The 16,579-nt window shown below is 48.5% G+C and overlaps 1 protein-coding gene across 1 annotated transcript; it reads right to left on the bottom strand.

Moving 5' to 3' along the window:
• Positions 1 to 12,901: 12,901 nt before the first annotated feature.
• On the bottom strand, positions 12,902 to 15,043 carry LOC129381911 (uncharacterized). The gene is made up of 2 exons (XM_072284650.1): positions 13,252 to 15,043; positions 12,902 to 12,910 (listed from the first exon to the last, which is right to left on the bottom strand). Exons 1-2 carry the CDS (start codon positions 15,037 to 15,039, stop codon positions 12,902 to 12,904), a joined length of 1,797 nt encoding a protein of 598 aa, XP_072140751.1. The 5' UTR covers positions 15,040 to 15,043.
• Positions 15,044 to 16,579: the final 1,536 nt, after the last annotated feature.

Genomic DNA, 16,579 nt, shown 5'->3' on the forward strand with positions numbered 1-16,579 from the left:
GCTTCAGACTTTTTTATCTTATTGAGCTGTGTTATCTCCTCTTGAGAAACCAGAAGCGTTTCTTCGTAATGATGCTATGTAAGTGATGAAACTGCCACACCTTCAACAACTCCGCGGCTTCGATAGTGGTCGCTTTCTATTCAGGTGAAGCGAGAATTGCGCAGTTTAGAACTACTGGCTTAACTCGCTGCATTTCGCAAGGCTAACAGAAATATAAGAACAGAAAAGGCACAAATGTCAGACAGAACAGCTGCTCCTATATTGCACAAACGTGCGCTTCAGATGCTCGTTTTTTCTGGTCCTTGTTTGCCCAATCAGCCGAGTGGTTTGGTTTCCCCGTGTGCAGCATTTTTTTTTCAGTCCAGTGGTTTATTCCTTCACCTTCTTGGATTGCAGAGCCTAGAACCTTGATGAATAGATATGTGGCTTTAGTTTGATGATATTTATTTTGTCTTCCTGCACTGGAAGACATCTGGGATGGCGCCCTCATCCGTATAAACTGTGCATGGCCCCCGCAGGCTCCTCTCCGACACGTCCGTCCCTACACACAGCGCCATCTAGCCATGCCCTTTGCTCGGCGGTGAGTGCACACGCTGAGGCCAGTTTCAGATTTTTTTATCAAGACCTTTGTACCCCACTCCTACTCCGAAGGCTTTCGTGGCATAGTGCGTTCAAGCGTCGGGCTGCTATTAACCCCGAGAACGACCTAAAGGGGTGCTGCGAGCGCCGCTCGCGTGACGTGAGGGCCCGGACTCGCGCCTGTCGTCTGCTGCAGTGCGGGCGGTGTCCACACGCCTTCTGCAGTGTTTCCGTTTGTTCGCTCTCGTTCCCAATGGTTGTATGCTTATGACGGGCATCTCAAACATATATTTTACGATGTCTTCGTTCGCGATAAATTGAATTCAAGGAGCTCATTTCCTAGACGACAATATATTTCTCGAGGGCAACGGTATGGTGCCCTCGAGGAGCTCTAGGGAGCTCAGACCAGCCCATTACGGTTTTTCATGCGCGGATCTACACTTTCCAGTGTAGATCCTACTACACGCGAGAGGGCGCCACTCCAAATTCTCGCCGCTAATACGTGAAGATCCCGTGTGACGCGGGTTCAATTCCTCGTGCACTGCAAAATATTTGAAAGATTGAGCTTCGATTGAACACAGCCGTGAAAAATTTGTGTCCAACATAATTTAACCTGCACTACGTTAGGAATCGGCCCACATTTTTTTACGGCCCTGCTTTCGCCATCGGCCCATAATTATCGAAGAACAAATATCTCCCTACCGTGAATTGCTTGAAGTAGCCAAAGAATGCTAATCCGAATAAAAGTATTTCTTTAGGCAACATATCCACAATGAGCAAATGTTTGAAGAACGCTGTCGGAAGTATCGAAAAATTATAGTGGACATCAGTCTCTGCTCATACTGTGGACACGTCCTAGAGCGTTCCTTTGCACTAATGTATTTCATAGTCAAGTAAGTTGCGCCTTAGTGCGAGCTCATAATCGGAATTGATTAAATTGTTTTCTTACCAAAGCAAAGTAGATAAAATAAACTTTTTTTCAAGAGTTCAGTTTTTCAGAGCATTGAAAAATTATTGAAACCCGAGGAAAATTGGCTACGGCAACCAGCCACGCGTTCAAAGACTGCAGCTTTACTACTGAATGCTTTTGTTGTCTTGTTTTGTCAACGTTTTTCACTTAACTTTCATGCCATACTAAACTTACCCGAAACAATTTGCCGTTTATACCAGTAAATTTTGACGCGATCATGAAATATATTTATGCTTTCTCTACGTTCTTTAAACGTAACGTGTCTGTTCAATTCATGGATTAAAGGAAATTGGTGTATTTTTAAAGCGAAATCCAGTGGCCTTGCTCAGACATTAAAACCGAAAGTCATCATCCGTACAAACACCCCTAAAACGTGTCTTATGTTGTCACGTTACCCTCCGTGGTTGCTCAGTGGCTATGGTGTTGGGCTGCTGTGGACGAGCTCGTGGGACCAAATCCCGGCCACGCCGGCCGCTTTTCGATGGGGGGCGAAATGGGAAAACACCGGTCTACTTAGATTTAGGTGCACGTTCAAAAACCCCAGGTGGCCAAAATTTATGGAGCCTTTCACTACGGCGTGCCTCATAATCAGAAAGTGGTTTTGGCGCATAAAACCCCATGATTTAATTTGAATAACGTTCTCGCGTTGTGGTGACGTTGAAGGGTAAAATGGTGGACCAACAGCGAGTCACGAAACTAATTATTTATTAGGGCGAATTTTCGCCCGAAAAACAACCAACACTCAACCACATCGATAGAGGCGAGTAAAGGTGGCGATCGTCAAAATATTATCTGCAGTTGAAGTGGGTCGCGTTTTTTACATGGTTAGTCGAAGGCTTCAGGGTAATCCCTCGGCATGCCTTCCAGAATGTACAACACTATTGCCTCGCGCATACAATCTCATTTCCCATTCTTCAGTGGGAACATCGACAAGTACAATCAACGATTACGTTTGTGTAAGTTCCAAATCATGCGAGCGCGTTTTGCACTGCGCGATATGTTTAAGTTCCTTGCGGGTGAGATGCGGTCCCCCACAAATGGATAAACAAGATCGCGTGTCAGTATGCTACTTCACCTTAGGTATCGCTACTTCCAGTAGGATGTTTATTAATACATAGCATTGTATAGCGAGCCATTCTAAAAAATCCCTTTGAAGCGATAATGCCCCTTTCCCAATAAATGGTGAGAATGTACAGTTTAAGCCCATTGTATGGGTAATTGATAACTTCCATTGGAGTACAATGAAAATTTACCCATTCTCCGCGATAACAATAGGCGCCCCGACGCAAAACATTCGAGGAGCCCGTCCGCTTTCGCCGTTACCCGTACGCCATAAGTAGAAACATGGCGTTAAACCCAGGCCAGAAATTTCTAACCCTATGTACCAAACCGGAGATAGCAAGCAGTTTGCATGGGACGGCTTGGTAAGCACCCTCCAGTGAAGATGGAACGTTACTAAAGCACACTGAAAGTGGGATAATGTTCCACTTGTCCATTAATTACGCATGCGCGCTTAGCCGTCCCACCCTCCCCTGCCTATGACGACATAACCGCGTTAGTTATGGCGCGCCAGTCACAACTCAAACAAATTACGCGGAACCTTCCTGGACAGGAACTGTCCAAGGTATGCGCACCATTATATGGCGCTCGGCATGGGGCGGAGTAAATACGTCCGGCAATGTAAATATGCGTATCTGTCTGCTAGTACTCCTCAAGCATATGTATATAAATAAAGCCTACTACATCAGCGTAACCCCCACAAAAGTCACTAGACACTCCGCAACACGCCGACCGCCACATCATGCTATATACTCAAATTTGGACAGTTCTCGTTCAAGGTTGTTCCGGTCAATTTTTTTTTTTTTTTGCTTCCCGTGGCGCACGAAGTCGTATGCTGTTTCTGAACTGCAGCCGTGAATGGCGGTAAAGGACAATTCCAGTGACATTTTGGCTCAGCAACCGGCCATAGAAACAGGCTCAATAGTCGCCGGGGCCGGCAAGTGAGAGTTTGAACCGGCGTTTACCCCGCAATCGTTACGTCAAGTATATATGTTAACACGTCCACACAGAAATACATCCTTACCTTGTTTAGCACTCTTGGAAACTTTCTATCAACTTTATTAACCTATAAATGTAATTTTACTTCCTACTAATTCGTGTTACAAGAGCGATGGTAGTTTCCGTTCTCACTTTTGTTTAAAGAAATATTGTAGAAAGAAAGTTTAAAGGAGGTTGGTAGGCTCCGTACTTCCGTTTGAAGAAAGTTTGCTTAATGAACTTGGGTGGTGGTGTTTTTACTTCTCTTTAAAGAAAATTATAACAATTTTATTTGCTCTATTCATTTTCTCAATTACCACTGCAATAAATAAGCATAGCATCAAAATTGGTAGTACAATAATTAGTACGAATACCAGATTGTCATAGTGACAAATGCTTCCTGCAGTTTAAAAGAAAGCAGGGATAGAGAATTATTTTACTGCGCATGCATATGTAATCACTAGTAGCAAAGTTAAGATATATTTTCCAGCCCTACTGGAGTTATGTACTTATAAGGTTTCGTCTCTGAAATAAAAAAAAAAAGTCACAGGACTGCGCTACACACGCAGCCCAGTCACAGCGTAAGCTGGGGAAGCGGCTACATAGGAGCTCCATTTTCGCCACCACGCACGACAGGTATTCGTGGTGAAGTATCTCCGCGTCGTTTTCACGAGAACGGTCTGAAAAGTCCACTGGTCTCAACAACACGCGGCCGCTTTCCCTTGTCCCTACACATAGGCCTGCTGAGCCCGATGTTGCCTGGTTGCAGCGGTGTGTGCACCTCTACGAATCGCTTCTTCAGGTTATTCCCTTGCGAGGAGTCGCCATAACATGCACCGAAGAGTAAAGACAGGTATCCTGACTACATGACGCACATGTCATATCCCTAGACATGTGCACGGTAGCACGGTACGTTGCTCTTGATGACGATGATGATAATGACGACATCCCATACGAAACGGGATGGTGAGAAATAGTCATTTAGCCGGCTATATCTAAGGTCGGGTACATGCAGCATGCAACGGTTATATGCTATATGTTGGGACACCTCGTGGAATGTAATGGACATGCAGTGCAACGTTTCTATGCATCGACGGTACACGGTGCGCATGTCAAATGGCACACTGGGATGGTAACGATGATGGCGCTGACCTAATGCAGTCCCTTTGAAGCGGAACGGAGAAAAACAGTCACCAGGTGACGCTTCTTGCTTGCAATTTTTTCTCGAAGCCTGTTTGAAAGTATCAGTATATATAATGATGACATCAACTTTTGTACATCTCCATAAGCTTCTCTTCGTTCCTCAAGGCTTCTCCATCTACCTTGCACCGCTACCCATGAAGCTGCTACATGGAGTGCAACCTGGTGTAATAATATGCAACTCCAATGCAAAGGCTGCACCTATATACGCCACGCGGCGGGAATCTCGCATTGCAAGGCAAATAGTACGATACGACGCTAATGATGGTCATGACTATTGATGTTCCTTTTCAAACACGGTGCTGACATAGTCACCCAGCCAGCTTGAGTTATTCAGGTACACAATGTATATTTCTCTAGAATTCTTGTATACATGTACATAAGCTTCGTTTTCTTCCTCAAACGCTTAACTGCATTGTACCGCTACATGCGCATCTGCTAGAGGGAGTTCTACCTTGTCTAATAAGACGCAAGTACAATGCAAGATGTGCCCGCAATGACGCTACACGGCACGCATCTCGCATCGCGTGTATCTTCGAGCGCTAAGACGCGTTTATAGGGCATTCTTCCGCTGCATGCTAGCAATTGCAGCGTAAGGTTAACAACTCGCAGGTGTGGCAGTTGTCTATATTTAACCAAGCTGAAGCTTGCAATGCGTTCCTAGCAGCTCGACTTATGCGTGTCCTGCAGGTACTACACTGCTCGCGGATTGGGTTGCAAGCTTTCCATCGCGTGTTTGCTACCTATGTGTGGATCTCACGTGTTAAGGCCATGCGACGCGATAACCTTTGTTTTTTTTTTCCTCTTGAGAGTGGGAGTCTGGCTTGGCCTAGTTCACCTTTTTTCAGGCATCTTGTCTCCCTGTTATTCTTCTTTCGTAATGTGAACAGCCAATTTCTAAGACAGATATTACAACCACAATTAATCAGTTAACTTCCAGAAATAACTGTGTCGTGATCTGTCAGAGATACACCACGGGGTTCTTGGGGGTTGTTGAAGAAGGTTATGGAAGGTTTTCACTTTCTTAAGGCTCAATTTAGTATGGATTATATTTTAGCTACCTCCCGCAAAGACATTTCTGCTGCACTCATGGACATATCGATTCCGGTTCCCCATTATCGTTCCCCTTATATGGAATGTAATTACCTAGATGTACCTAAGCGTGTCCGACGAATGATCGTTCCTCCAGGTATCAAAACTTTTTTCTTTAAGTCACATTTGGCAACTCTTCCTGTCAACACCTGGTTAGAGAAAAGGGGCACAAACTGCCGCTTGTGTACACATGCTCAAACACTTGATCACTTTTTTCAAGATTGTACGGATGCCGTGTTCTTCTGGGACATTCTCCAAAGAACACTTAAAAAGGATTTAGATGAAATCGTTTCCTACATTTTAAAGATCCCTGGGACCCACCATATGATATGATCATGGTACATGGCCTACATACCCTTTGCTGCAGTGGAATGTGTGACAGGCACGCTGAACCACCGCAAAGCATTTGGTCGTTTTTTCGTGAATTCGTTGCCTACGTTCGTAGTGTGTACGCCGCACAAGAAACCGTGCCGGACTGGATGCCTTTATTGGACGCTTTGCACGTGCTTGCCTGCCTTTGGAATGTTTTTTTAGCCACCTTTTATTTCTGTAACATCTCGTTTTTTTTTCTTATTTTGTTTATGATTCTGCACCCATGTCATTAAGAAAAAAAAAAAGCTGGCGTGGCTCAGTGGTAGAGTAGCTGACTCCCACGCAGCTGGCCCGGGTTGAATCGCGGCGGGAACTGGGCCTTCTGTTTTTTCACATTCCCGATGATAGATGGTACGGATACCGGACTCCGGTGGTGTAGGCAGCGGACACCATCGCCACCCGAAACGGCTGTTTCAATGAGCCCATACCAGCTTACGGTGTATACGAAAGACTTTTATACATTGGAATCAAACCCTAACTTCTGCATGTGAGGCACTCCTCCATCTTAAACAGTGGCTCTTGTTGGACATCTCGCAGGGCTTTTTATTCGTCTGAGCGACGCTTCTTTTTCGCACCATCGCTTGTTAAGCAACCTTTCCTCTAGTATGATACGCATATAATCCGTAAACCACGGCTGTCTCACAAATGCAGTGCGTGCGGTCGCTATTGAAAGTGCCTTTCTTTTCATAACAACAGGGCGGTAGAAGTGTTGAGATTGGCGGTTCAAGAGAAGTACGGCAGCACGGACCCGTGAATGCTTGCTTAGGCGCACAACTGAATAATTTACAATTGTCAGTTGGCTGAGTATCGAAATTTGTGCGCCTAGCATGACGGTATCTGTTTGTTTACGCCAGCGGGCAAGCTGTACACTTGTTGCACTTCGGCCGTAGATCTAGCTGATGTAGATTGCCAGCCATCGCCACTTTTTGTCGTATTTATTCTTGACGCTCAGAGGAAATATGGTTCCACAAATTCAAGATGAGGGCACATTCTCGAAGACGACACTTGGCACCGTAGGAAGCACGTATATGTTCGGTGATCATAAATTTGTGCTCGATAAATGCCAAGGAAGCCCGTAAGTCGTTTGCCAATGCAAGCAGAAAAAGCGGCGAGGGTAGTGCGCTGATTGGCTCGTGTTTGCCAACCAAAATTTGCTCATGGTTCGGCTTAAATCACTGTATGTTTTTTTTTTATGAACAAGCCTACCCACGTACTTTAAGACCAAGAAGTCGGTTCCAAATGTCTGCCCTCCTCTCAGCTACGACTTTCGTTGAGCAAAAAAGCCAATCTCGAACGCCGTGCTTTTGCAAACTGCATGCTACTGAGGCGGGTGCGAATCTTGGAGTCACGATTCGCTTGGTTAACCGTAGTGTGGCGCTGCTGCAGTGTTGTTTGGTTGTCAGAAATGCGTGAGAAAGAGAAGGTCGCAACTAGAATATTTTGCAACCAAATAAACTTATTAGAAAGGAAGTCTGCAACAATACAACAACATATCTTGGATAAAAATGGAAACAAACTGGACGGTGATGCGGCCTTAAATTACATCTCAAAAATAACAGCCGAATTTTTGCGAGAAAATGACGAGGTTGTGTTTGAGGAAAAAAAGAGCATGAAAGAGAACCAGATGAAAAAATGATCTGGTGATGAGAAATTTCGACTGGAAAAAGCCGAGGAGAAAGTCCCTAAGCAGACAGCCACAGAGTTAGGTGAGGTTCCCGTTAGGCTGATTCATGAAGTAGGAACAAAAAATGTGAAAGCAGTGTTGAATGGAGGGAAGAAGAAGAGGCCGAGGAGTGCGGATGTTTTCATGTCGGCTCCGGCTTTCTCAAATGTTATCGCATATTTCTCTGTGATTAGCGACCTAAAGTTTTCACCAAACGATTCTTGAAGTTCTCCGGACTCTGTGGACACCTCGCTTTCAGGTGGGACTTTCCATTTTCCTGGGAACGCACCTTTTCTCCACCCGCCACGTCGCCGCCGCGCTAAGCCTAGCTGGCCGGTCGTTCAGCCTCCGACTGCACCGGCTGGGTCTTGGCGGCGTGTCGCGCCTCGGCGCGCGGCGTTTACATCTTCCACCAGAGTGATCCCGCACCTCTGCCTTCGCTATGGAGATACAGGTCGCCGGCCAGGATATTTCGCCAGAAGAAGTGACCGCCCAGTCTGGCTGGCTCACTGCACGATCCCGCCACTCAAAACGCGGCACGGACAACTTGACCCCGACAGATGAATCATGTCAAGCCCCAAGTAGCCGGCCCCGCTCTCGGGCGAAGCAGCCCGTTAAAGCTCAAGTTTTGAAGGCGGGCCGCATGCCGCCGCTTCCGACGGAGGATATTAAGATTGTCATCCGCCCCAAGGGCGCCCTTCATATAGCCAAGATCGGCAGTCCCGTGGTAAGCGCCGCCATTCTCCAAGCAGCCAACCTCACGGACGAAGAAAGCTCAGAAGACACTGTCTGCCCGAATACGCAACAAAACATCGTTGTCGTCAGCACACCTCACCCGGACCATGCAGACCGGTACGCTCGCATCCGCTCTATCCATGTGAACGGCGTCAACCACGAGGTCAATGCATACGAAACCGCAGCTGAGCACACGACGAAGGGGGTAGTAATGTTTCGTTCGTTCTCTGTCCTCGCTTCACCGCTGGAACTTGAAGCTTCTCGGACGATGATCGGCAGTTGTTGATCAAACGCAGGCAGGAAATGATGCAGATCAGATGTACAAGAAATATTTATAGTTGAACTTTTCTATATACATGGCAGGTAAAACAAATACATTACAAACATGAACAATTGAGAAACGAAATCTCACTCATCGACTGTCTCAATGACTGTTAGAGCCCAGACTCGTTTTAACGTACATAGTACGGAGGCTCACTGATCTATCAGCAATCCTGATTTCAGCCCAGTCTGAGGGACAGCATGTCGTCCCGATTTTTATAGCCCAAATATACAAAGAAAAAAAAGGCGGTAGGGCCGTTGGCCCGTCCCACAGGTTCAGTTGCCAATCAGAGTCAACCGTTTGTTAAGCCACAACCCAGAGGGATGGGCTTACTCTTAAAAATAAACATATTGGAAAACAAAGCTCTTTTCCTTTTTCCCCAAAACTCCGTTGCCCTCTCGTTTCTACGTAGTTAGTGACGGGCTCAGCAAAACACGCCAGGCCCGAACAAGTTATCACTAGACCGCCTCAAATCCCAACGGCGTCTAGGCCGCAAATGTCTCGGAAGCAGGGGCATCGACACCACGTAGTGCCGCTGTACTCAAAGTTTGGTCGTGTGGGAGACGGATGGCCCTCCTTGTCCTTCAAACTTATTGTCTACAAGACAAAGTTCTCCGAGTGCGTGTTTACAAGACGCCGCCGTCCGAATGCACTCTTCACGTGTACACCGCACCCCTACAGCGTGCACTGTAAGCTGACCTTCGACACCCCACAGGCAGTCGCACCCAACAACACGGCTGGCGATTTCGTTCCGTACGCGTAGAAGAATAGATTCCTTCTCCGTATATGCGGCACGGGGTCAAGTTTGTTAAGCCCTTCTTAACCTCGCCGGCGCCTCCAATTAGTCAGGCACTCGGGCGGCAGACCCACGATACCGCGTACAGCGGTCCCTTTCCAGGCAGGACTGTGCAGACTCGTGCGACCGTCGGCAGACTGCCAACCCCTTGCGCACAATACCGACTTCCCGGAATCGGCACTCGCCCGCCTGGCCTCTGCCGCGACGCGTCACCGAAAGCCGCGCGGTCCGTGACCCCACATAATACAGAAACGGTTGCCCCGCTGACATGGGGGGGGGGGGGTGAACCCCCTCTCTATACACACCGCACGTGGCCCGATTCGTGACACTTAAGCACACGAACAATCAGAGCGACCTTACACGTCCCTCCTAAAGAGTATACTGGGCTCACAATGTTCCCAGCTATACTACAAGAGCCAAAGGGCGCTGTATCCTAGAATTTAGGCTCTGAAAGTTCCGTCAAAGAAAATTGACATATTCTGCCCAACACGGGTGCTGCGGAGTCCGTAAGGAACAGGAAAATGAACTGAAAGGACCGAGAAAAAAAACAATTTTCTCACAGCGATAAAAGAAAAGGGCGAAAGATCAACACATTCATGGCAGTGAGCATGCAAAAGAAATACTCATGTATGTACAGTAACACTCCAACGCACTGCACGGCACAACAGCAGAAAAGTGACATATGCAGGTTATATACATATATAGTATGTCCAGTCTTATAACCCTCACACACATGGACGACAACAACCACAAAAAGTTTGATCAAGGCTGAACTGTCCCACGCACACGTCCTTCGGGTGAACGGGAACATTCACGCCTGTCCCAGCTGGCATGGCTGTTTTTGTCTATCCTTTCTTTTCTGCTCTTTACTCGATTGGCTCCCATGAACGATTCGAGAGCCTTGATAATGCATCAGCATTGGCGTTACATGTTCCTTTCCGGTGACGCACCGTTACATTGTAGCGCTGTAGTGAAAGCGCCCATCTTGCTAACTTGGCCCCCTGCGGGGTGCTGGTTGTCAAATATGACAATGGGTTATGATCAGAGACAACATTCACCACTGCTCCGAAAAGCCAGTAGTCAAATTTCTTGAGTGCCCAAATAATAGCAAAGGCTTCTCTCTCTATAGTCGACCAGCGCGCCTGTGTCGGGTTAAAGCGATGGCTAGCAAAAGCGATTGGCTTTTCTTTTCCGTCCGCTGACATTTGAGCTAAACAGGCACCGGCCGCCGTCGCCGACGCATCAGTGAATAGCCAGTACGGCTGATGAGGCTCAGGAGTGTTCATGGCGACAGCCTGACAGAGAGCTAATTTCAGACTTTCGAACGCGCACTGCGCTTCTTCCGACCATGGAATTGAATTAGGAACTCCTCGCCTTGTCAAAGCTGTAAGCGGGCTCGCCACGTCGGCGTAGTTTGCGACATAGTCCCGATAATACCCGCAAAGCCCCAACAGACTTCGCAACTCTTTCTTTGTGTGAGGTGGCACAAGGCCTTCTATGGCAGCTATCTTCTCAGGGTCTGGTGCATGAGTTCCAGAGCCAACTATGTGTCCCAAATAGCGGATATGAGTTTGCGCTACCTGGCATTTTTCAGGGCTGGCTTTCAGCCCAGCATCACTTAGCAGTTTAAGCACTATGTCTACATGCTGCAGGTGTTCTTTCCAGGTATTTGAAAATATTGCAATGTCATCTAGGTACGCTGACGCATAAGCTTGGTGTGCAGCCAGCAATGAATTAACCATCCGTTGAAAGGTAGCCGCAGAGTTTTTCAGCCCAAATGGCATTACCTTCCATGCGTAGTGCCCATCATGTGTCACGAATGCCGTAAGATGTTCGCTCTGGGGTTCCATCGGTACCTGCCAGTAGCCTCTCCTCAGATCGACGACTGTTATAAAATTCGAGTGACCAACTCTGAAGATCAGCTCCCGTGGATTGGTCATTGGAAAGGCATCTACCCTGGTCACGGCATTAAGCGTTCTATAATCGACGCACATGCGCACTGACCCGTCTTTCTTACCAACACACACAACCGGGTGTGCAAATTCGCTCTCCACAGGATATATGAGGCCCAACTCAAGAAGCTCTTTCACTTGCCTACTAACCTCTTTCTTTAGTAGTTCAGGGACTCTGTAAGGAAACGTCCTCTTTGGTTTACATCCTTCCTCCAGTTCGATGCGGTGCCGCCCTACTAGCGCCCTCCCAGGCTTTCCGTCAAAGACGCAGCGATGTTTCTCAAATACCGCCTCGATTTCCGTGCGTGCATCTGAACCCAAATGAGCTAGCTTGTCTTCAGTTATTGCGTGCTCGCTCACTGAAGTGCATACAGCTTGCGGCGCGTATTCCACCTCACCAAATTCTCCGTCTTCCTCGAACACTACCCCCACATGACTCACTTTAGCGTAGTACGGCCTGAGTCGGTTAGCGTGCACTACCGAAGTCTTTCTGTCATTTATTTGCAAGCGATACGAGTGTTCTCTCTCTCTCCCAATAACTGTGAAAGGACCCAACCACCTGGCGGCCATCTTGGTTGCCCGATCTGTGTCAAAGAGGAGTACTTGGTCCCCGACCTTAAATTCTTTAGTCCGTGCCCTCCTATTGTAAGCTTCAGCATATTTGCTCTGGCGCTCGGTGCTTGTCAACTCAGCTACACTCGCGGCTAGTTCTAGTTGCTCCCGCAGCTGCTGCAAATACTTGGCAGGTTTCTCTCTCAGAGTTGAGGGCACCGCGATCTCACCCGTCCAAGTTTGCTGCAATATTGATAGGGGCCCATTTGGGTTTCTACCGTACAATAGCCTGAACGGCGCCACCCCGGTGGTATCATGCGGCACTTCGCGATAAGCCCACAGAACAAATGGGATGAGCTTGTCCCAGTTTCTTCGGTCCCGCTCCATTACATGATACAACATATTTTTGAGGACTCTGTTCCATCTCTCAACCACTCCATTGCTCTCAGGGTGTTCGGCAGTGGAGAACCTGGGTGAACAACCCAGTTTTTCTAACATTAGCTGTGTCAGTTGAGCTTTAAAGTTCGTGCCTTGGTCTGAACAGATCGTTTCCGGCACTCCAGTACGACTGAAAATTTCCAGTAAAGCCTCGCACGTGGCCCTCGCTGTCAGGGATCGGAGCGGCACTACCTCAGGCCATCTTGTGCAAAGATCGACAAGACACAAAGCATATTTGTGGCCCCTCGCAGATGGCACCTCAATAGGCCCAATGACGTCCACATTGACCACCTGAAATGGATGCTCCGGTCGCGTAAGCGGCGTGATGGGGACTTTATCGCTCTGACGGCTATCTGAACGTGTTTGACACTGGTGGCACGTCTGACAATGCCCAGCGATTTCCTTCTCCATTCCTGGCCAGAAGAAACTGTACTTTATCCGGAGCTTTGTCTTTTTCGTCCCTAAGTGTCCACCCCACAATGACTCATGCGCGAGCTGCAATACCTCATTGCGCTTTTCTTCTGGTAGGACCAGTTGTCTGACCTTGACTCCCGCTAAGGAATCCCAATGGTACAAAAGTCCATCTGACACGAACATGCCAGCTTTACCGTTTCTCGCATCATTCCAGGCCTTTTTCAGGCTTTCATCGGCAAGCTGAGCAGCTCGAAATTTCTCCCGCTGACTGGGCGCCCCAGTGACATCTTGTATCAAACTATTCTCTTGCAATGCAGGGATGTTGTCTGTCGTTTCTTCGCAACTAAGACCGCAGTCTGGCTCAGTGTTATCGCCTATTTCGACTGATCGGACTCCCACGGAATTGGCTACCCGCGGAATATTTTCTCGTCCAAACTCGTCTTTTTCCTGCGCCTGCAGTAGTTCCCAATCTTCCTTTGACAACAGGCAGTCAACCCCATTTGCAAGTTCGTCTGTAACTGCACACACCAGGTCGATCCTCTGCGGTTGTATCACAGCCCCCGGGCAATGCATGCCTACGGGCAGCGTAGCTAGGTTAGCTCGAATGGTCTTTCCGAATGCCGACTCGAGTCTTACTGTTCCCGATGGCTCCTGTAAAACGACGGGCAGCATGCTTTTACGGACGACCGTTATCTCACTACCTGTGTCCAATACAGCTTCCGTTGCTATATCACCGCACATGATAGGGATAAGGTCCAGCTTTGACCTCCCTGAGCTAGCATTTTGAGCCAAGATTTCTACTCTAGCGCTAAGCACCCTTTCTTGCTCTGGTGGAGGTTCTTCACTCACAACAGCAACCTTCTGTACCCTTTGTTTTTGCACAGTCGGTGCCTTCCCCTGTTGTTCTTTATTTGAAGTTTTTGGGCAGTCTCTGGCTAGGTGTCCCTGTATATGACACACGTGGCATTTTAAATTTGTCCTCTGCGGGCTAGCTAGTTTTGCTTGCTGCGTCAATGAGGCTGTTGCGGCCGGCTTAGTTGCTCGTCCTTTCCCTTTAGCTTGCTCGAAAGTCTCCAGCACCTTTGCCACCTCCACTGGCTTAAACCACTCTTCGCCCTCCCGCAAAAGAACATATTCCAGGGCTTCTGAGCCTATACTGGCTTTCATACGGTCAGCGACCATAAGCTCCGTCATAGCTTCTTTTGTGTTTGCATTGCGAGATTGTAGGTAGTAGGCCAAATAAGTTCTAGCGCGAGACGCGAACTGAGCCCAAGTTTCCTCCTGTCGTTTCGATGCCCTTTCAAACCTCCCCAAGTATTCAGCTGGCGTGAGCTTAAGTTCATCTAGTACTGCCTTCTTTACAGTCTCGTAATCTGTACATTCCTCATCATTCAGGCTACGCAACAGATAACGGACCCGCTCGGTCAGCGCAGGCATGATCAAATGTACGCGGCTGTGTTCTGGTACTTGAAAAGATGAAAACAACTTTTCAACCTCATCAAACCATATCGGAACGTCAGCGTCACACGGCAACCGGTATGCCTTAAGCACTTTAGCACATTGTGATATTCCATCCGTGCTGGCACGGCGGAGATCACTTCCTTCCGACACTGAAGGCGGCCTGCCCGACTGCTCAAGCTCCACTCTCCGTAGAGCAATGCGCTCGCACTCTAGCTGTAGGCGCACCTTTTCTAGCTCCATCTCCAGGCGTCTCACCGCCATGGCCTCTGGATCTGTCGTGCTCGGAGCCTGCGAAGCGCCTTGCGTCTCACTATCCATTTCAGTATCCGACGTCTCAGACTCGGTCTCTCCGACGCGTTGTAGTTCCTGCCGTCTCTGACCCTCTCTTTGTTCAGATGCCGTATCAATGTTTACGTCAGCCTCAATCAAATTTGCTGTTCTGCGCGTGAACACCATTAACCTCACTGAACAACAGCCATGCCAACTTAGACAAAACGCAAGGAATCCCGCTCACCCGTTGCTGCTGGGGGCGCCGCCTGACGTCCTCGTCCAGATGAATTGCAACCGTTGCGGAATTGGCTGGTGGCCCTCTGTTGCCTTGCGCCTGGCTCGCTGCTCGTTGTGGGGCTTGCCGATCCTGTCGTGCTGCGCCAGTAATGTTTCGTTCGTTCTCTGTCCTCGCTTCACCGCTGGAACTTGAAGCTTCTCGGACGATGATCGGCAGTTGTTGATCAAACGCAGGCAGGAAATGATGCAGATCAGATGTACAAGAAATATTTATAGTTGAACTTTTCTATATACATGGCAGGTAAAACAAATACATTACAAACATGAACAATTGAGAAACGAAATCTCACTCATCGACTGTCTCAATGACTGTTAGAGCCCAGACTCGTTTTAACGTACATAGTACGGAGGCTCACTGATCTATCAGCAATCCTGATTTCAGCCCAGTCTGAGGGACAGCATGTCGTCCCGATTTTTATAGCCCAAATATACAAAGAAAAAAAAGGCGGTAGGGCCGTTGGCCCGTCCCACAGGTTCAGTTGCCAATCAGAGTCAACCGTTTGTTAAGCCACAACCCAGAGGGATGGGCTTACTCTTAAAAATAAACATATTGGAAAACAAAGCTCTTTTCCTTTTTCCCCAAAACTCCGTTGCCCTCTCGTTTCTACGTAGTTAGTGACGGGCTCAGCAAAACACGCCAGGCCCGAACAAGTTATCACTAGACCGCCTCAAATCCCAACGGCGTCTAGGCCGCAAATGTCTCGGAAGCAGGGGCATCGACACCACGTAGTGCCGCTGTACTCAAAGTTTGGTCGTGTGGGAGACGGATGGCCCTCCTTGTCCTTCAAACTTATTGTCTACAAGACAAAGTTCTCCGAGTGCGTGTTTACAAGACGCCGCCGTCCGAATGCACTCTTCACGTGTACACCGCACCCCTACAGCGTGCACTGTAAGCTGACCTTCGACACCCCACAGGCAGTCGCACCCAACAACACGGCTGGCGATTTCGTTCCGTACGCGTAGAAGAATAGATTCCTTCTCCGTATATGCGGCACGGGGTCAAGTTTGTTAAGCCCTTCTTAACCTCGCCGGCGCCTCCAATTAGTCAGGCACTCGGGCGGCAGACCCACGATACCGCGTACAGCGGTCCCTTTCCAGGCAGGACTGTGCAGACTCGTGCGACCGTCGGCAGACTGCCAACCCCTTGCGCACAATACCGACTTCCCGGAATCGGCACTCGCCCGCCTGGCCTCTGCCGCGACGCGTCACCGAAAGCCGCGCGGTCCGTGACCCCACATAATACAGAAACGGTTGCCCCGCTGACATGGGGGGGGGGGGGTGAACCCCCTCTCTATACACACCGCACGTGGCCCGATTCGTGACACTTAAGCACACGAACAATCAGAGCGACCTTACAGGGGTCATCCGTGGGATCCCACTCACGGAGACTCCCCAGCAGATCCACAACAAAATTGTCACTGCCCGAAAC

This window comes from Dermacentor andersoni, chromosome 10 (assembly GCF_023375885.2).
Source record: "Dermacentor andersoni chromosome 10, qqDerAnde1_hic_scaffold, whole genome shotgun sequence".
In the NCBI taxonomy this organism is placed as follows: Eukaryota; Metazoa; Arthropoda; class Arachnida; order Ixodida; family Ixodidae; genus Dermacentor; species Dermacentor andersoni.

What these genes read in the sequence shown, in the direction of transcription:
- LOC129381911 (XM_072284650.1), bottom strand. Translation starts at nt 15,039, where the DNA reads ATGGTGTTCACGCGCAGAACAGCAAATTTGATTGAGGCTGACGTAAAC.